The sequence below is a fragment of the Cervus canadensis genome, chromosome 5 (assembly GCF_019320065.1).
Source record: "Cervus canadensis isolate Bull #8, Minnesota chromosome 5, ASM1932006v1, whole genome shotgun sequence".
Lineage (NCBI taxonomy): Eukaryota > Metazoa > Chordata > Mammalia > Artiodactyla > Cervidae > Cervus > Cervus canadensis.
Genome location: NC_057390.1, coordinates 96240140 through 96261255, shown reverse-complemented (window position 1 = coordinate 96261255; position 21116 = coordinate 96240140). Strand labels below are relative to the sequence as shown.

Here is a 21116-nt window from a genome sequence, read left to right as displayed (position 1 = left end):
TCACCGTGGAGACACCAGGGAAGCCCCAGTGGCACTCCTAACAATTAATTATGCATGGGTCACAGGCACTGGCAGGGACTAGGATCGGCAAACAGCGTACCTGGTCACCACTTCCCACCCACACGTCCACTGAGTGAGCAGGTCCCTGGGACTGGGTTCAGAGAGTCTCCATTTTCACCCCTAGGACTGAAGTCCTGGGACCAGCTGCTTCTCTTTTTTTTTTTTCTGTCGCTGCCTCCGGGGAGGGAAGTGGCCAGGCTGTCCCAAAGGAGAGGGCTACACAGGTGGAGATCGGTGGAGATGGGACAACCCAAGGTGGAGACTGATGCCAGGGCAGCAGGCCCCACCTCCCTGGCACTGCCAGTTATTCTCCATAGGCCCATCACCCCTACTTAGGGTTTGGATATAGGCCAGCTGTGTGACCTTGGGCAAGGTACTTGACCTCTCTGAGCCTCAGTCTCCCAGTCTGCAGAATGGAGGAAACAATGCTTCTCACCCAGCTGGGGCTGTTATAAATTTTATTACCATGAGGGTGGTTTAAGCAGGTAGGAGTTATAATCCTGGGTTAAAAGGAGATGATTCGTCTGGACGCCAGAGAAGAGAGCGGACTTAGAATGTTTGCTGTTTTAGTCGCCAAGTCGTGTCCAACTCTTTTTCGATGCCATGGACTGTAGCCCACCAGGCTCCTCTTTCCATGGGATTTCCCAGGCAAGAATACTTGAGCGGGTTGCCATTTCCTTCTCCAGGGCATCTTCCCCACCCGGGGATCGAACCCGCATCTCATGCATGGCAGGCGGATTCTTTACCACTGAGGCACTAGGGAAGTCCCAAAGTATAGGCCCGTCCCTGGGTGGGCCCAGACCACCAACCTTTCGGTTAACATCCAAAACTTAGAATGGAGCCCTGATCACGCACTTCCTGATCCAGGCTCAGACAGCCGGTTGCCCTGGGGGTTGGGCTGGTTGGTTCTGCAGGGTAAAGGCCGCCCTGTCTCCCACTGCTCAGCTGCTGGGCTGCATGCCTAGCCAGATGTTCAGCAACTGCCACATTCCACCCAGCCACAGCCCCACCTCTGGGGCCAGAGGACGGCTCTCCACACCAAGCATGCCTGGACTGCATGAGTCATGAGAAGTCAGGCCCGAGGTATGTCACCACGGAACAGAGAAGCAGCCTGTTCTCCACCCGTCGGGGATGCTGGGATAGGGCTTTGCTGTGCCCTCCATGGCTTGGGCAGATAAAAGTGGAATGCCAAAAGCAGGCATCAGAGCAGCTATGTGCCTCTGTCAGCCAGGAAGAGTGGTTGGGGGGCATCAGACCCTGCTTTCTTCAAAGAACCCCCATCTCCTTGGCACCGCTTATACCAAATCAATCATCAAACTCTCGGGAGAGTAAAACCCTCCTGTTTTGGCCTCCCCACCCAGATCCCAGATCTACCTGGTCACTCCTCGGGTCACTGTTGTGCACCATGTCACCCCCACCCCCCTCCCCAGCCCTGGCCTTGGTTTTTGGTTTCTCCATGGAGGAGCACACCTCTTCTCTGAATGCTGTCCCCTAGAGGTTGGCAGAGATGGGAGAGGCACAGCCCAGTTCTCATTACAGCCTTGGACCCAGAAAGAAAGGAAGTGTGAAAGTGTTAGTCGCTCAGTTGTGTCTGACTCTTGCGACCCTGTGATACTGTAGCCCACCAGGATTCTCCCGGCAAGAATACTGGACTGGGTTGCCATTCCCTTCTCCAGGGGATCTTCCTGACCCAGGGATCGAACCTGGGTCTCCTGCACTGCAGGCAGATTCTTTACCGTCTGAGCCACCAGGGAAGCCCAGAGACCCTTGCTATTCTGATCAGGAGTAGGGGAATCTGGTTGAGCTGGGTTGGTCTCTCACGGAAAGCTGGAATCAGGACAGTTTCTAACCTGTCTCTGCCAACAAGTCAACAGAGGGGCCACAGTGGGTCTGGGTGGAGGCGGTAGGGGTAGTGAGGACATTCTCTCCCATCAAAGCACAGGAAAAGCAAAGAAAGCTGCTTTGTGGAGAGAAAAACAGTAAACGCAGAGACAGCAGAGGCAGAGAACAAGGGCAGAGACAGAAAGGAGGGGAGAGGTAAGCCTCCGGCCCCTGGCCACGAACGCCCGTATTCTGCTTAAACCAGAGCAGGAGCGGGGTGGTCCTTGTGGTCAAGAGCCCTGACTGAGCATGCGCCGGAATCCCCCCCTCAACCTGGGTTCCCAGAGTGACCGGTGCAGGCCAGGCCCCCACCCTGCAAATGCTGGGCTGCTGCCCACTCTCCTGCCTGGAATGTTCCCCGCTGTCTCCCCACCCTTTGAGGCCTGGCCCGAAGCCCTCCTCTCCTCACTGGGGTCCCTCCCTCAGCCTTCCTGCGCCGCTGGACACTGGTGTTGAGTTCCTTTCCTGCCTCAGTGTCTCCAGCCTGAGCCTGGGGTCAGCTGAGAAGCTCTCTGCACCCCACTCCTCACACTCCCCCAGCCCCTGTGAAAGTGTGAAAGTGTTAGTCACTCAGCGGTGTCTGACCCCATGGACTGTAACCCGCCAGGCTCCCCTGACTGTGGAATTCTCCAGGCAAGGATGCTGGAGCGGGTAGCCATGCCCTTTTCCAGGGGATCTTCCTGAGCCAGAGATCAAAGCTGGGTCTCGCGCATCACAAGTAGATTTTTTTTAGTCTGAGTCACCAGAGAAACCCCCCCCCAGCCCTGAGACTTTGTCTAATAAGCCCCTTGGAGCAGAGAGGAGAGGGCGGATGGCTGGGGTTGCAGGACCCCTGTGGAGTCCCCGCCGTGGGAAGACACTGGCAAAGCCGGTGGTCTCAGCTCTGCCATCGGCCTAGCCCCTCGCGTACGCCGAGAGGCGTCACCAAACGCTGCCACCCACTCACTGGGTGCTGGGAGTGGGCACCCACAGCCCAGGCCCCTGCTGGACCAGAGGCACGCCACCAGCTGGTAGAGGAGTCCTTTATTGCCACGTTAAACAGGATTGGTTAAACAGAGTCGGTCTGAGCCTGTCGCCCCTGCTGGGGGTGGGGGAGGCAGGAAGGGCATTGGGAAGGGGCTAGGCTCCTCCCCGCACCAGGCACCCACCCTCCCAGTGCCAGGGCCCTGCCATCTGCTGGAAGAGGGCCCGGGGAAGGGGAGGAGAGCCAGGAGGAGATGCCGAGACTCCTGCGCAGAGGTCAGCAGGGGGCCTCCTTCATGGGGATTCCCCAGCATGACAGGGTAGAAAGGCAGCCAGACCTCCCTGCCCAGTGCCCACCGGGGCCTGCTTTGTGGCAGGTGGGGCCGCAGGGCTGTGGGGCCAGTTTGGGAAGTATCGATCGGTCAAAGGCCAACCAGGGTTGGCAGGGTCACAAAGAGCTCCAAAACCCAGGCCCTCTCAGGCCATGAGACCCAGCTCTTTGGACGGGCCATGACCCTTTAAAAGGTCATGACCCTAAAAGGGGCCGCGGGCCCAGGGCGGGCGGCTCCTTCAGTGAGTGCGAACCAGTCCCAGGATCTTGAGAAGGAAGCATTCCTTGAAGCCAATGAGGAGGCCCCTTCCCGGGGTGAGCCACGCCCCGGCTGGCTGAGCAAGCAGGCTGCCCCGGGGCCCCAGGAGCCCTGGGCCTCAGCTTCCTCTGCCGAGAAGCCTTAGCATCTTGCGTCTCTTGACCTGCGTGGTCCCTTGGCTGGGCAGAGCTGCTGGGTGTTCATGGTGGATGACAGATAGGTTGGGGGGGGGGTGCTGCAGGACAGAGGGCAGGTCTGGAGCTGGGGGCTCTGGTTGACCCTGCCCTGGATCTCTGCAGATGGCCCCCGACTCAGCCTCCTGGGTACCAACCCTGCGCGGGATTGTCAGTGTCACAGGGTGTTCAGAGTCCAGCGGGGGGTGCAACACACATGGATGGACTAGTTCACGTGCACACTGCGCACACCCGCAGGAGCCCACATGTGCTTGTGCACGCGCATGCGTGTACGGCATGGGGGGGCCTGCTGTTGGGGGTGTGCGCACCGTCGCTGCCTGGGTGAGCTCTGAATGCACACTCACTCCTGCCGGAGGGGAGGGGGTGTGAGCACGGACTCAGGAGGGTGCGAGGCAGCAGGCTCTGGTGGGTGTCTCTGCACGGCGCACCTGCCGGGGTGTGCAGGCCCTGGGCCGGGGTGGGGGTGCACCCCGGGGTCTGGGGGCACCTCGGGGTCCGGTGGCCCTCACTGCCAGCTGGCACAGCTCCCGGGCAGGCTGTGCAGGATGGCCTCCAAATTCTGCTTGTCGGCACGGATCTCCGCGAGGTCGCTCTCGAAGCTCTGGATCTGCAGCTCCTGCAGCTTGGACTCCTGCTCCAAGAGCCTCAGTTTCCCCTGCAGGGCCCCCGGGGAACCCAGCTGCAGCCTCAGATGCTCCAGTGCCCGCTGGGTCTCGTTCAGGGCCCTGGCTGGGGCTCTATGGGTGTCTAGCGACCCTGGACAGAGGAGCACAGACAAGACTCAGGGAGGGGCTGGCTCCCCGCCCCTGGAGGGCCCTCCCCCAACCCCAAATTTCCAGGATCCCAACTGCCCACCATCTACCAGGAAAGCAAGAGATCAAGAGGGCAGCGTGGTGAGGTAGGTGAGGGCCTGGCTTGGGTTTGTACCCCACTAAGCTTATGTGCTTAGAAAGCTGAGCACAGAAGAATTGATGCTTTTGAACTGTGGTGTTGGAGAAGACTCTTGAGAGTCCCTTGGACTGCAAGGAGATCCAACCAGTCCATCCTAAAGGAGATCAGTCCTGAATATTCATTGGAAGGACTGATATTGAAGCTGAAATTCCAATACTTTGGCCACCTGATGCGAAGAGCTGACTCATTTGAAAAGACCCTGATGTTGGGAAAGGTTGAGGGCAGGAGGAAAAGGGGACGACAGAGGATAAGATGGTTGGATGGCATCACCATCTCAATGGACATGAGTTTGGGTAAACTCTGGGAATTGGTGATGGACAGGGAGGCCTGGTGTGCTGTGGTTCATGGGGTGGCAAAGAGTTGGACACAACTGAGCGACTGAATTGACTGACTGAAGCTTATGTGCCAACCTTGGAAGTTCCCTTCGGGTGGCATGGGGAAGCTGTTAAGCTTTGGTACTGGTATTACTATTACTGTTGAAGAAGAGAAGGCCTTGGGTGAGTCCTGAGGCCCGGTTTCCTCATCTACAAAGCAGCGTGTGTGAGAGAGAGGTCCCCACGTGTCTGCTGGTTCCCACATGCTGTTGATTCGCTGAGAGCACACGCTTATGGCTGGATTTCACCCAGGATGCACGGACACTGGGTGAAAAGAAAGGTCTCCGGCATGAGAATGGGGGGGCGAGGTGAAACAGGAGGGGCTGCAGGCCTGGGAAGCGGGCAGCGGGGGTCTAGTCCTGGCCCTGGGGCCTGGATTAGCTCTGCTGCTTGGGGTGAAGGACTTCCCCTGGAGCCTCTCCAAGTGTGAAACGAGGAGGGTGGGGCCGGGTGTTCACCTATGAACTTGGTGATGACGGTGGCATGGAATCCCCCAGCTGTCTCCCCTGCCTGGGCTTTGTCAGCTTGTCATTAAGGTGACACTCAACGGGCAGACAGCTGAGCCAGGCGGGAGGGTGGTGGGGACAAGGAAACAAATTCTAAACAGCATTTTAAAAATTAACTAATCAGGCTGTGCCCGGTCTTAGCTGTGGCACGTGGGATTTTCAGTCCTTGTTTCGGCATGCAGGATCTTTAGTTGAGGCCACGCAAACCCTTGGTTGCCGCCTGTGGGATCCAGTCCCCTGACCAGGGATCGAACTCGGGCCCCCTGCATTGGGAGCGCACAATCTTAAGTCACTGGACCACCAGAAGGGAAGTCCCCTAAATGGCTTTGAATCCCACAGGACCCCACAGGCTCCCATGGCCCTGAGTCTCCTGGGCCATGAAGGCTGGGTTGGAGGGCAGGCAGCTGCAGGAGCTGAGCCAGGGGCGGGAAGAGGCAGAGGGAAGATGCTCCCAGTAAAGACCGGCAGAGGCCTCACCATTCATGGGAAAGTCCAAACGGCCTCTCTCTCGGAGGAGCTTACAGCCTCCATTCTGCCTGCCCAGCTGGGTCTCCTGGGGTGGGGACAGGGCCTAGGTGTGCGTGGTCACTCCTGCCCCTCCGGGTCAATCCCAGTGCCAGCGTGAATGAGTGAATGGTAACAATGGTGAGAATGGTTTTACCCACACAGAGCGTTTGATTCAGGCTGGGCTGGATCGCGTCCAGTGTACCGAGTTCTTGTGGGTATAGACTCGTGGCTAAGAGTGGACACACTCTGAATCAAGTCAGACCTGAGCGTGACCCACAGCCTCCCCACTGACTGGCTGTGGGACCCCGGGCACATTATTTAAATTCCCTGTGCTTCGGTTTCCTCATCTGCAGAACAGCAAGAGCGTCAGGATCCATGGCTGGAGAGGTTGGAATGAGATCCGATCGTGTGTGCAAATAGCTGAGTGGGGGCCTGGAGTCCAGGCAAAATGCAGAACATGCTGATTAGCCCTTGTCTTATTGACAGTGAGAATTGAAATGTATGCTATCCCATGGACAAACCTTGAGGATATCACCCCGGTGAAATAGACCAGTCACAAGAGGACACACCCACTTAGGTGAGGTGCCTACAACACCAAATTCACAGAAACAGACGGTAGAACGGGGGTTGCCAGGGGCTGGGGGTGGGGGAGTGGGCTTTGTGTATAATGCAGACAGGCTTCATCTTGGGATGATGAAAAAGTTCTGGAGATGGGTGGTGGTGATGGGCCACATGATAAGGTGAATGTTGTACCTAACGCCATTGAAATGTATGCTGAAAAATGGTTAAAATGGCAAATTTAATGTTTTGTGTGTTTTAAAACGGCATGCTGTTCACTTCAGTAGTGAAAGTTGCTGTCGTGTCCGACTCTTTGTGACCCCATGGACTGTAGTCCATGGAATTCTCCAGGGCAGAATACTGGAGTAGATAGCCTTTCCCTTCTCCAGGGGATCTTCCTAACCCAGGGATCAAACCCAGGTCTCCTGTATTGCAGGTGGATTCTTTACCAGCTGAGTCACAAGGGAAGCCCAAGAATACTGGAATGGGTAGCTTATCCCTCCTCCAGAGGATCTTCCCAACCTAGGAGCTGAACCGGGGTCTCCTGCATTGCAGGCAGATTCTTTACCAACTGAGCTACCAGCGAAGCCACTGCTTCCCTGAAATTCACTGAAGTTTAGCACTTCAGCCTAACTGCTATTAGGCAGTTGAGCCCCTCACTCCTGCTCGAGGGCTCCACATCTTGGGGGCTGCCCCCTTCACGATTTACTGACTCATCCCACTTCCCAGGTGGCACTAGCAGTAAAGAACCCACCTGCCAATGTAGGAGATGTAAGAGATTTGGGTTCGATCCCTGGGTTGGGAAGATCCCCTGGAGGAGGACATGGCAACCCACTCCAGTATTTTTGCCTGGAGAACCCCATGGACAGAGGAGCCTGGTGGACTACAGTCCACGCGGTCACAAAGAGCTGGACACAACTGAAGCGACTGAGCACACAGGCACGCACACACCGCACAGTGTGGCGAGCACTCTGTAAAGTACCCGCTGTGACCCCATTTCACAGATTGGGTGACTGAGGCTCAGAGAGGGTGAGTGATTTTCCCAAGCTCTCACAGCCCAGGAAGGCAAAGTGCCAGACTTGAATCCTGGTCTATCTGATCCCAAGCCAGCACGGAGTCCCCAGTGCCACGCTTGCTCCTGTGACATTCTCTCTTCTTCTCTGAAATCCTCAACCACTGAGGGCGGATCCAGTCACCTGGTGCCTACAGGTGTTGTGCAGGTAGTGAATGTTTCCCCCTCCTGACTAGCAGCCCCTGGAGGCACAAAGTGAGCTTGTTTCTAGACCCCAACCCTGCCTTATGTGAGGGGGCCTGGAGCAGTTACAAGTGCTTGCAATTGATCACAAGGCTCAGGATGGGGGAAGCAATGGATAGGAGGAGACAACCTTCCCCTGGACTGGACCTCACAGAAAGATCCCAGAGGTGTGCCAGGGACCCAGGGGACCAGGGCCCGGCCTTGGGGTCTCCTTACCCAGCCTGGCGAGCAGCTCTGACAAGACTTTGATGTCCTTCTCCAGGGAGATGCGTGACTCCCGGATCTGCCGTTCCATTTGGCTCAGCCCAGCACCATCCTTTTGGGGGGTCAGAGGGAGAGGAAAAGCTTGAGCGGCTCCCAGCTGGTTCCCGGGACCAGGAGGAAAAGAGGTGGGGCCTCGTACCCGCTCAGCCGCCTCCAGCTCCTGTCTGTGCGCTTCTGAGGCCAGCAGCTGCCGGGAGGCCAGTCGGAGGGTCGCCCGCGTCTGTCTGGAGAGCTGGCTAGCCCGGCGGTGTTCCTGCTTCCCCGCCCTCAGCAAGGCCTTGGCGAGCTGTGGGTGGGCAGCAGCAGAGAGGGGAGGGTGAGTGGAAGGAGTCCTTCTTTTCCTTTTTTAAGTTATTTTTTTTAATGTGGATCATTTTTTGAAGTCATTACTAAATGTACTACAATATTGCTTCTATTTTATGGGTTTTTTTTTTTCTTTTCTATTTTGGCTGCGAGGCATGTGGGATCTTAGCCCCCCATCCAGGGACTGAACCTCCCACCCTCTGTATTGGAAAGGGAAGTCTTAACCACTGGACTGCCAGCAAAGTCCCCAAGAGAGTCCTTACAGAGGTAAAGGATATTAATGGTCATCATGCCAAGTGGTCATCACTTCACTTCATCACTTCACGATCATTTATTTGTTTGTTCATTCATTCATTTATTCATTCAACAGGTATGTACCGGATGCTGGCACAGTGCAGGTCGCTGGACCCTACCCATCTCTCCTCTGAGGAGAAACTCCAGCTATTTTACAGATGGGGTGCAGAGCTGCAGAGGAGAGGAGCTGGCCGAAATCAAAACGACAGGACCAGAAACCAAGCCTGGGGGGCTCCTGCAAATCTAGCACTTTCTCTAGGCAGCTGTAAAGGCAGTTTAGGGGACTTCCCTGGTGGTCCAGTGGTTAAGAATCTGCCTTGCAATACAGGGGACATGGGTTTGATCCTCAGTCAGGAAACAGATCCCATAGGCCTCGGAGCAAATAAGTCCAAATAAGATAAGTAGTATCACACTACTGAAGCCCAAGTGCTACAACTACAGAGTCTGTGCACTGCAACGAAAGACCCCGAGAGCTGCTGAGACCCCACTTAGTCAGGTCAATTAATCTTTTAAAAAGAATGCACTTGAAAAAATAAACGCAGTTCACTTGGGAGCCAAGCAACAAAGCCAGTGATGGTGCTGGGGAGACTCACATCGATTCAGATTTGGCCCCAATTAAACAAGAAAAGCCGAGAGGTTTAGGGAGTAGCGTCCAACAGACCGAGGTGTGAGTCCTGCTCATGTGATTGAAGCTAGTGAACCAGGCTGGGCCCCAGGGTCTCCACCTGTCCCATGGGGACTGCAGTGACACCTATGTCATGCGAAATCTACAGGGTCACCCATGTGAAGCTCCAGAGCTCAGCGCCTGTGAGCCCCTGGTGAGTGCAGAGTGCTCAGCATTGCACACAGAAGGTGGCAAATGTGTGCGGGCAGGTGCCCCACAGAAGGGCACTCTATGCCAGTCCTCCCCCGGGCCCAGAAGACAGGGAAGCCCCAGGGGTCACGTCCCTGGCCCTGACCTTGGCACTGTCCTGGGCCAGCAGCTCAGCTTCCCTGCCCTTCTTCTTGGCCCTGGAGGAGACAGAAGCCGCATCTCCCAGCACCCTCTCTGCCTGCTTGGTCTTCTTTCTTGAGTCTGCAAGGATCCTGTCCTGGACGATGGCCGCCTTCCTCCTCAGCGCGGCCTGGTCCTTGGGCCGAGGAAACCCTGGCTTCATTCCTGTAAACCCAGCCGAGGCTGTGTCAGGAGGGCTGGGCCCACGCCTGGAGAGCCCAGCAAGAGGTCACCACCAGAAGCTGACCATCCCCAGACCCTTGGACAATGCGAGCAGAGGAATGAGACACACAAGATCTGTGTGTGTTACTTCTCAGGATCACCCAGGAGAAACATAGATGAGACATATTGCTCTGTGAGTGTAAAGATTCATGTGATAGTATGATATCAGATTGGCCAAAAAGTTGGGTTGTGTGAGTGCATGCTCAGTCTTGTCTGACTCTGTGACCCCCTGGACTGTACCCCGCCAGACTCCTCTGTCCATGGAATTTCCAAGGCAAGAATACTGGAGTGGGTTGCCATTTCCTCCTCCAGGGGATCTTCCCAACCCAGGGATCAAACCCAAGTCTCTTGTGTCTCCTGCATTGGTAGGCGAATTCTGTTCCACTGAGCCAGCTGGGAAACTCTTGTTTGGGTTATGGAACATCTTATGGAAAAACTCGAATGGACTTTTGGGCCAACTCCACTTACAAGTCACAGGATTACATGGCTGTCAATGCCTGGGCCAGTGGAGATGGGAGCCACAGCCCAGTATATAGAAAGATCCATTCAGTTCTTTGTTTTTATGGACCACACATTTCTACTGGGGCTTTGAGGCAGCTTATCATGATAGAGCAACTGGACCATTAAAGTGAAAAAAACAAGGGCCGGAGGTAACTCAAAGGACGAGGAGGAGTGAGACGGGCCAGAAAATTAGGGCCGGAACAGTGCAGGGCCAGATGCTCTGTTTACCAGTTAGCCTCCTAGCAGCCAAGACAAAAGGGGAAATTCTACAGTTCACACGGATTTTATTATCTAATAAAAGGTAGTGTCTCTCCATAAAGAAAGAAAGACTTTCCCCTTTCCTTTCAGATCAAATTCTAAGGGAAATTTATCCTAAGGAGTACTGATTATAGTTGTTGTTCAGTCGCTAAGTTGTGTCCAACTCTTCGCAACCCCATGGACTATAGCAGGTTCCTCTGTCCTCCACTATCTCCTGGAGCTTGCTCACTCAAATTCATGTACATTTGTGAAGTAATTAGCCTCCAACTAATAAAAAAATAAATAAAAAAAATAAAAATTCATGTACATTGAGTGGGTGATACTATCTAACCATCTAACCATCTCATTCTGGGCTGCCCCACATGGTAGACAAAGTAAAATTTTAAAAAGAATCAAACCTTCTAATTTTCAAGGACATAGTAGTACATAATCATTCTATGAGAATAATCCAAAAGTTAGATCTATTTTGCTTCTTGTACACAAAACTGGTCTTTCTTAAAGGGCACGCTGGGGAGTCCTAATTCTAAAGGGTGTCGATAAATGCTATGGGATAATGTCAACTAAGTTTATATGAAGTGAACCGGGGGGACTTCCCTGGCGGTCTGGTGGTTAAGAATCTGCACTTCCACTGCAGGGGGCACAGTTTCAATCTCTGGTGGGGGAACTATCCCGCATGCCTTGTGGAGGCATGCCAAAAAAAAGTGAACCTGGTTTCTCTATTGCAGGATTTCTCAGCGCCTTTAGTATTCTGAGGTGTGCACTGCAAGGCCTCAGAGAGATCTATAGCATGTCCCATTTCTTAAACTTATTTGAACACAAACCCTCTCTTGGCAGAACAGTTACAGGCTAAGGGCTGTTCCACATTTCATTTAGCAGAATTTCCTTTCTTGGTCTACCCATCTATAAAATGAGGGCTCTTGGCCTCATTTTCCTAAAGTTCAAGAGAGACTTGGACTGGCATCAACCCATGTCCCCTTCTAAAGAGAAACACTGCATCCCTTCCCATAGCCCCACTGGACGTTGGACCAGGGCAGCCATTACTGTACCAGGAACAGGACCCCGAGCCAGAGTGGCCTGGATCAGGGATGGACAGCTGATGGCATCAGATTCTCTTCCCGTCTGCTCTTGAGGGGTTGTGTGTGTGGTCTGATGACGGATGGCCATGTGGGCAAGCATCGGGTGAGTGGTATGAGTGGTATGTGAGATGGGGAGGGACAGGCAACGACAGGAAAGGGAGGTCCTGAGAGGCAGAGGGAACGGTGTCTTTGGCTCATGCTCACGTGACTGGACCTCTGGCCCCTGCAGCCAGGCCTGCCCAGGGTGAGGCCCGATCCCTGGTGTCTGTCATGCGCATTTGTGCATTGATGAGCCTGGGGCTAAGCAGGGCACACATACCTTCCAGGTCAGCCAGCAGAGTCCTGGCTCCCGTGACAGTCACCGTGGCAGCCTGGACGGACGAGGAAGCTCGGGTCAGGGCAGCTCTGGCTTCCTGGTGCAGCTGGAGAGAGACGGGAGAGGTTGAACAGATGGTGCTGGAGGTGTGCTGGGCAGAGCCGGGTCAGGTGGGCACCAAACCCACATATACAAGGTCCCCAAAGGGCACCAAAACGGACACTGAATTATGCTGTTTACCAGGACCACCTGATTTGTCTTACTCTTCCAATATTAAACTTTGACTGTCTCTCCCAAGAGTTTATCTGTCCCACAATATCTTAGAGGAACACTGGAACCTAAGAACTAAAAGAAAGATGGATGACTGAAAGTTTCTTTTCAGAATGCTGCTGTATCTCAGCAAGAGGATGTGAAATGGAGAATCTGTTTCTTATACAACTTTTACTCCTAGGAAATTAGTTTCTTCCCCACTGTCACTAAATAAGGTGATGGTAGTGGTTTAGTCGCTAAGAGTCATGTCTGACTCTTTGCGACCCCATGGACTGTTGCCCGCCAGGCTCCTTTGTCCATTGGATTTCCCAGGCAAGAATATCGGAGTCGGTTGCTATTTCCTCCTCCAGGGGATGGAACCCAGGTCTCCTGCATTGCAGATGGATTCTTTACTGACTGAATCACCAAGGAAGCCCACCACTAAATAAGTAAGGCTGGATCCTCAAAAGAAAATGGATCTGATGGATGAATGGATACATAAAATGTGGTGTATCCACATGGTAGAACATTATTCAGCCATGAAAAAGAATGAAGTGCTGATATATACCATAACGTGGATGAATCTGGACAATACTATGTAAGTGAAAGCAGCCAGACACAAAGAGGCACATATCACATGATTCCACTTGTATGAAATGTCCAGATTGGGAAATCTACAGACAGAAAGCAGATTGGTGGTTGCCAGGGGCTGGGGGAGGGAAGGCTGAGGAGTGACTGCTTAATGGGTATAAGCTTTCCCTTCGGGGGTTTCCTTCTGGGGTGATGAGTGTTTCAGAACTGAGAGGTGATGGCTGCACAACTTGGTGAGTGTGCTAAATGCCACTGTGTCGTACACTTTAAAACGGGTAGTTTTAGGAAATTTCCTGGTGGTTCAGTTGTTAGGACTCCACCTTTCCATCTCAGGGGCCACAGGTTCAGTCCCTGGTAAAGGAACTAAGATCCTGCATGCTGCATGGCCTGGCCAAAAAAAAAGGAGCGGGGTAATTTTACGTTACATGAATTTCGGTCAATCAATCAATCAATCAATCATGTGGGTTTGAAGCGCTACCAGATGCTGCCCAGGGAGCCCTCATGTCTTAAGTCTTATTCCAAATGCCTGGCAGAGGTGTTCCTGGGAGAGGAAGGTGGAAGGCACTGTGCTGGGGCCAATCACTGCACAGTGGGGTCTGGTCCTGACCCTGCTGTGGTCTCATCTGCTTCCTGGACCAGGGGGATGGACTAGGTCAACGAGTACCACCCCAGGAGATCCTAACACAGCACAGCTCGCCCAGCGTGTGACAGGCACAAGGCCCAGCTCTTCCGATGTTGGCAGCAAGCTTCTCCCCCGAGCCTTGTTTTTAAAAGGACAATAAAGATGTCTGTGGGATAAGCCACTGCTGGGATAAGTGGATGATGGATTTGAATAAAGTCTGTAGATCAGGCTCATTGTGTAACTATCATGCTGCTTTCCTTACTCTGATCTTTATAAGGTGGTTAGGTAAAATGTTAACAGAAGGGGAATCTGTGTGAAGGGTATAGGGGGATTCTTTGTACTTTCTTCACAACTTTTTTCTAAGTCTAAAATTATTTTCAGATGAAAAGTTGAAAAAAAAACCACTTGAAGGGGTGCTTATACTCCAATAGGTTGGAAACCACTGGGTTGGGCTAAATTCACCCCATAATTCTTGAATTCCTTGATTACTTAGCACTGCCTCCGAGTCTGGGCTGGCAACTGTGGGGTTGAGCGCTGGAGTGATGTAGGTGTTCGCTAAAATACCTGGCAAGTGAACTAACAAATTCAAGACTGAATGAATGAGACTCCTCCCAGATGTAATTAATACCGCGTAGGGTGGGAGGTGCCGCCCTGGCTGCTGCTGGTGCTCTGTCTGTCTAGTCATCCTGCCTCCTCTCACACCTTAACTCCTTCTCATGCGGTCAGGACCCCCTGCCTTGGCAGATGCTAACTGAGGCTGTCTGGAGTTTTGCGGGGGAGGCACTGGAGGGGCAGAAAGAACTGCTCTGGTCTTTGCCCCTCCCTCCCTGCAGCCCTGGACCCCAGATCAGCCCTGGGGCAGCCCCAACTTCCTCCAGGTGCTGCCTCAAAGGATGAGAGCCCACCTGCGTGAGGGGCTCCATCTCCTGCAGCACGGCCTGGGCGGTGGCCTGCAGGGACCGGGCAGCCTCGGTCACCATGCGCTCTCTCGATGTGACCGTCTTCTCCAGCGTCTGCACCTTCAGGCCCACGGCCTCGGCCTGGGACTTCTGAGGCTGCCGGGAGACGGAGGGCTCAGTCAAGAAAGGTCCAAGGGGCAGGATGGGAGAAGCCCAGGGGCAGAGACAGGGTGGGTCAGGCTGCACATGGACCCCCAAGATGCAGAGGAGCCAGCGTGAGAGAAGCCAGGCTGGAGAACCTGTCACTTGAGGCCTGATTCCAGTCCCAGCAATTTCTAGAAGCGTGGCCTCAGGCAACTCAGCTGATCTTCCTGACCTGCATTTCCTCCCACTTGATTCTAAATTCCATCCTGAATTAAGTACACAGGTTGGTCCATTGTAGGTGGTGGTGGTGGTTTAGTCGCTAAGTCGTGTCCGACTCTTGCGACCCCGTGGACTGTAGCCCGCCAGGCTCCTCTGTCCATGGGATTTTCCAGGTAAGAATACTAGAGTGGGTTGCCATTTCCTTCTCCAGGGGATTCTTTCCAACCCAGGAATCGAGCCTGGGTCTCCTGCATTGCAGGCAGATTCTTTACTGACTGAGCTACAAGGGAAGCCGCCAATTATAGGTAGATTAGGATTACTCATAATCTTATACCTGGAAACAGCCAGTCAGATAAACATCCTCAATAGATTGTTTTCTTTTTCTCTGGCAGAAATGAATCCTAGCTGAGCACTAACTTCCTGGTTTTGTCTGTTTGAGGCAAGCAGAGTGATTCCTAGGAATGTTTGAGTATCTGAGGTGGGGCTCCTTTTAAGGATATGAGGGTTGAAAACCAGTATCTAGTGCAACCCAACTGGCCCTTTGTCTAGCTTTACTCTGGGCAGGGGAAACGTGTTAATGGAGAGGACCAATAACCTGTACTTCTGAATTCAGACTGTCGTGTGGGGACTGCTTCTTACCTAACAACTTCAGGAGTATCTGGGGCAGCGCTCAGGGCCAGACATGTCACTACTGGTGTTTTCCTTTTTATGCACAGCGGGAGAACCAAAGACCCTGAGCATTTAGCCTGGGGCCCATCAGTCCCAACCGGATGGGTCCCAGATGCACTTCTATATGTTTAGTCTTTTTTTTTTTTAAGTTCAGCTCCCCAGTTTTGGGATTTCAGGATTACTGAGAAGTCCTGATGAACTGATTTATCCAGAAGTGAGCCATGAATCCCCTCCCCGCCCCTGATGGATACAGCCCAGGAATAACCTGAAGGGTGAGCTCCATCCGACAAAGTAACTGAGGCATAGAGGGGGAAGGTCCTTGGCCAAGGTCACAGAACTTGAGTGGCAGGGCTGGGATTTAACTCCATGTCTGTCTGGTGTCATTGCCAATGCCACTGTGACGGAGAAGGGACCTCGGCCTTAATATTATTTTCGATAACTAAGATTGGCTGAGTTCTGTGCCAGGCAGGCACTCTGCCAGGCCATGGAGGTTGCCCTATCTTTTAATCAACTGCTATCGAGCTAAAAATAAGCCACGTCATCTGCCTCTGCCCGGGCCACACTGGTTTCCCAGCCGCCACGTTCTCCCCGCTTCCCGCCCCACGCGGAGCTCCAAGGACAGCCGAGCTGACCGGTGATGCTAGGGCGGCCGGTGAGGCCAGGCGCAGGGCTGCATCCGCGCTGACTTGCTGCACGGTGGTCAGCACCCTCTCAGCTTCGGGCAGCGCCTCTGCCACGGCCGTGCCCAGCGCCTTCTGGGCCGCGTGTACTTCCTGGTACCTGGGAGGAGACAGAGGCAGGGTGGCCTGTGAGTGGGTGGAGGCTGTCCCTCCAGATCGCTGGCCTGGCCGCCCCCGCCTCCCCCACTGGAGCCCCTATGGAAGAGGGCTCTGGCGACTTCCCGGGCAGAGCCGCCATCTGTGGAGTGGGCACCCAGCAGCTGGCCTCAGAAGCTGGCTGCTACTTGGCAGCTTTCTAATGAATGAAAAGGCTGCAGAAGCACTGTATTCTTGTTCCTCCATTCACTTAATTCATTCACGCTTTTCTGAAGGGGCTCCCGCTTGGTTTCCACTTGAGAGTCACACGTTCTGTGAATGTCTGGCTTCTCTGGATGAATCTCCAAGAGGAAAAGGCCTGGCACTGGCAGAGGGATAGCAGCCCAGGCCCTAACGCCCTTGGGTGACCTTGGGCACGCTGCTCTCCAGGTAAAGAGAGATCCCTGGGTCGCATGATGGCTCTGGGGGCCTTTTTCCCCAAAGTGCTATAAGCAACCAACTAAGATAGCTTTCCAGTCCAGCTGTCCACATCTTGCTCCCCACCGCCCCCACCGCCACCAGCTCCCCTAACCGTGGGTACTGCTGGAGTGGACCACTCCCTGAGAAAAAAAGTGTTAGTCACTCAGTCATGCCTGACTCTTTGCAACCCCATGGACGGCAGCCCACCAGGCAGGCTCCTCTGTCCATGAGATTTTTTTCCAGGCAAGGATACTGGAATGGGTTGCTATTTCCTTCTCCAGGGAATCTTCCTGACCCAGGGATTGAATCTGGGTCTCCCACACTGCAGGCGGATTCTTTACTGACTGAGCTATGAGGGAAGCCACCCCCTGAGGTCACTCCCATCCCTCATCCCTGTTTAGAGAACCAGCGCCCCTGCCCTCTGGGACTGAGTCACGTGATTCGCCCAGCCAAACTGATTGGTTCAGGACGGGCCACCTGACTCAAGCTGGGCCAATCAGAGTCTCTCATCTAGGAAGTCCACTTGGGCTCAGTGAGATGTTGGTGGGTCTTCGCTGGCCCTCTGAATGAGGGGGATAGGAGAGGGCCACCCCCTCCTCAGCAGAGAGTCAGGGGCCAAGAAGAAAGCTAGTGCCTGAGAGGCACTCCCCAGGGGCCTGGGGTGGGGGGAAGTTGTGGGGGTGTGGTGGGGGGAGGAGGTGCTGCCCTGGACCCTCCTTTCACATTCTCGTCCCTTCTCTCCAGAGGCTGAGTGTGTGCGCTCAGTCATGTCCGACTGTTTGCCACCCCCAGGGACTGTAGCCTGCCAGGCTCCTCTGTCCCTGGGATTCCCCAGGCAAGAATACTGGAGAGGGTTGCCATTTCCTCCTCCAGGCATGAGTGGGTTCCTATAACTCACCACCGAGCAGACCCCGGGCATCCCACCCCAACCCAAGGACCATCAGTACTCAAGGGAAGGAAGGCGTTTCTGGAACCACTGGCCTCTGGTCAGGCCCTGTGGGCCCCAGGAAGCCAACCCAGGCTCCTCCCCACACCTGGGAGGCCTCACCTGTCCTCCAGCTCCTGCTGGGCCTCCAGGGCCGCTCTGCCCTCCACCAGGCTCCAGAGAAGCGCATAGCTGGTGTTGGAGGCGAGCAGGGCCCTCCGAGCCGTGGCCTCAATCTTGGCGGCGGTGTCCCTGTGGCTGTGTGAAAATACCCACCTGACCATCACCAGGAGCTCACACGGAAGGGGGCTTGGATGCAAACCCACACCCCCTGCACGGTACTCTCACCATCCCACACAGTACAGCCATGGGGGCCAGGCTCCTTTACCCTCTGTGCCTGACAGGCAGTGAAGACTTGTTGGGAAGAGGACCCACGCCCCTCTTCCTGTTACATTGGGTTTATGCCTGCTGTCCTGGCAAAATGAATAATGGGGCCTTTCATCACACATAAGATCTCAGTTTGGACAATAGATTATATGGTCACCCTAATAAAGACAGCATAGAAAAGAATGGTCAAGACAGCGTGGGTTTGAATCTGGCTCTACCACTTATAATCAGGTGTCCTTAGGCAAGTCACTTCACTTCTCTGAGTCTCTTTGCTCATCCATAAAATGGACCTACAGTTGGCAAAGTACAGCCAAAGGGACACATTGTTTTAGGGCTTGTGTCTTTAGGATCTTAAGTTGCTCCTTAAAGGCAGAGGATGAAGCAATCCAAATATCCATCAACAGATGACCGGATAAACCAAATGTGACATATTCAAACAATGGAATAATACTATTTGGTTGTAAAAAAAAAAAAGAATGAAGTACTGACATCAGGTACAATACGATGAGCCTTGAAAATTTACACTATGTCATAGAAGCCAGATGCAAAAGACCACGTGTATGATCCCATGTATATGAAATGTCCAGGTTAGCAAATCTATAGAGACAGAAAGCAGATGAGTGGTTACTAGGGGCTGGGGAGGGTGAGGAGGAATGGAGAGTGATGTCTGATGGGTATGGGACTTGTTTCTGGGGGGGGGGGCGGTGAGGAAAGTGTTCTAAAACTGACTGTGGGGATGGTATAATAGCACGATTCTGTGAATATACTGAACACCATTGAACTGTTCAATTTAAATGGTTGACTTGCATGGCGTGAGAATTACACCTCAATAGAGCAGCTCCACCCGCCCCCCACCCCCACGTCTCTGGGCTCAGAGATGCTGTCATCTTGCACAGCTCTCCTCCACCATACAGTCCTGTACTCAATGGTTCCAGCTTCTCGGGGTGGGGACGCCTATGGGGCTGGCCCCCACCCTGGAAGCCCTCAGGGGAAGGGCTGGCCCCCCTTCATGGTTCTGTGGACAGGACCTCACCAAGCTCCCGGGGCTTGGGGGCTCACCTCCTGGCGAGGGCACGCGCCTCTGTGGCCAGCTGGCTCCAGCTGGTGGGTTGGCCGAGCCTTTCCTGAGGAATCACCTTTAGAGGAAAGAAGGAAGTCGGAGGGAGCCGACGGCCCGTCCCTGAAGGTTCAGGGCGGTATCTGGCTCAGTTATTGGGCAGAATTGGGCCATGCCACTTAATGTATAAATGCTCAGAGCCAGCTGCAGAGTCAGCATCCAGTGGGCGGAGCCCTAGAGCTTGGAAACAAGAGTAACACTGGCTGGGCATTCACTGTCTACTTGGAATATGCCTCGTGCTTTGCAAACATCATCTCACCGGATGGGCAGAGGAGCCACTGTGTGACCCGCTATTCTGTGGATGAGAAAACGGAGCCTCCCAAAGCGGGGACATGCCCCAGGCTCAGTCAAGGGGAGGGGTTGGGGACGGGGTCCCCTAGGGTACCAGAGCTGCGAGGACGGTGGCCGCATGCAGAATCTCCTCTTCCGAGGACTCCAGTGCTGCTGCTAGATCCGCCAGCTGGACGCAGGTCTTCTCTGCTCCAGCCTGGGCACAGTGGGCATTCCTGCCCAGCGCCTGCAGCTGCTCCCGGGCAGCCTTCACAGCACCCTCGAGGCCTGTCACCTGCTCCAAGAAGGCTTCCTGGGCCCCTGCAGAAAGCCCCCAGCCCGGGGGTCACAGAGCAGTCGAGATTTCAAGGTAAAGCCCACAGCCTCAAGGTGCCCCAACTGTGGCCTCCACTCCTCCTGGGCCCAGCTCGACTTCCTCACCAGGCCTGAGCAGTGGCTCCAAAGGAAGAGCCTCCCGCATTTTACAGATGCAAAGGCTGAGGCCCAGAGATGGCAGATCATGACCTAAGGTCCCCCACGCAGGAAGTGAGCCACAGACGAAGGACTGGAAGGAAGCCAGGCCTTCTAGAGCCACAGCGAGCGATTCCTGAATCGAAAGAGCAGTAAACCCTCCCCACCAAGTCAGCTCTATAATTCACAGCATGGCTCAGAGTGGACATTTAAATGCACAGCATCTGACACCTCCCTATTTCGTGAGTCTGGCAAACTGGTGCTCAGCTCACCTGTGGTGGCTGCGGGAGGACAGGTGCTTGTGAACTTAAACCTTGACAAAATAGCCAATTGGCTTCTGACGCCCCCATCGGTGTGCCAGGGCCAAATTTCACCTCGACTTAATGACAGTCTTGATTCTTATTTACCATTGACTTTCTATGCTGGTGGCTCAGACGGTAAAGCATCTGCCTACAATGCGGGAGACCCGGGTTCAATCCCTGGGTCGGGAAGATCCCCTGGAGAAGGAAATAGCAACCCACTCCAGTACTCTTGCCTGGAAAATCCCATGGACTGAGGAGCCTGGTAGACTGCAGTCCATGGGGTCACAAAGGGTTGGACGCAACTTCACTTTCACTTTTCTATGCTGGGGATACAGCAGTGAGCAAAATGGCCAACAGTTAAGACAGCAGGAACTTTACCTCTTCAGCACCTGGGACAGCGCCTCAATGTTCATTCCTTGAGTGACTGACTCAGTGAATGAACCCAACTCCTGCCCTCCCTGAGTTTACCGGCACAGTCTAGGTGGTGCAGGGGACATGGGGACTGAGGTTGTAGTCAGAGACTGATCTTAACAAAGCTACAAAATACAACAGGGCAAGGGATACTGAAAGAGAGGTCTGTGGGGCAACAGGACTGCATGGCAGGAGGGGCTCACGCAGCTGGGGAAGTCAGACAGGCTCTCCCAGCAAGTGAGTTCTCCTAGGGGTGAGCCCAGGGCCCTCGAAGCATCCTGAGGCCAGACTGAGGGGCTCTAAGGTGGGCACCTGACCAGCCAGCCCCCTCCCCTGGCCTCCCAGTCTCCCACTCTGCCCTCTCACTGTACCTTGCAGCAGGTGGGGGCCCTGGTGGACGTCCCCCCGTGGGGCCTCTCCCTGTAGAATGTCCAGCGGTCCCCAGGGCCTGCCGCAGTCAGACCCTTGCAGCCATCCCTCCATCAGGGTCAGCCTGGCCTTCAGCTTGGCAGCCTGGAGGGGTCAGGGAGGGAAGCGG

The 21116-nt window shown here is 54.4% G+C and overlaps 1 protein-coding gene across 2 annotated transcripts in view; it reads right to left on the bottom strand.

Moving 5' to 3' along the window:
- Positions 1–2949: 2949 nt before the first annotated feature.
- Positions 2950–21116, bottom strand: part of LAMC3 (laminin subunit gamma 3) — a 66813-nt gene continuing 48646 nt past the window's right edge. The window contains exons 18-28 of one of the 2 annotated variants that reach the window (XM_043469864.1): positions 20950–21091; positions 19510–19715; positions 19067–19143; positions 17744–17878; positions 16093–16240; positions 14435–14584; positions 12071–12173; positions 9660–9859; positions 8243–8389; positions 8056–8155; positions 2950–4444 (exon numbers count right to left, since the gene is read on the bottom strand). In XM_043469864.1, coding sequence (XP_043325799.1) covers positions 4194–4444; positions 8056–8155; positions 8243–8389; positions 9660–9859; positions 12071–12173; positions 14435–14584; positions 16093–16240; positions 17744–17878; positions 19067–19143; positions 19510–19715; positions 20950–21091 — 1659 coding nt within the window. In that variant the 3' untranslated portion in view covers positions 2950–4193. The remainder of the gene's footprint in view (positions 4445–8055; positions 8156–8242; positions 8390–9659; positions 9860–12070; positions 12174–14434; positions 14585–16092; positions 16241–17743; positions 17879–19066; positions 19144–19509; positions 19716–20949; positions 21092–21116) is intronic. The other variant, XM_043469865.1, reaches the window with a different exon arrangement.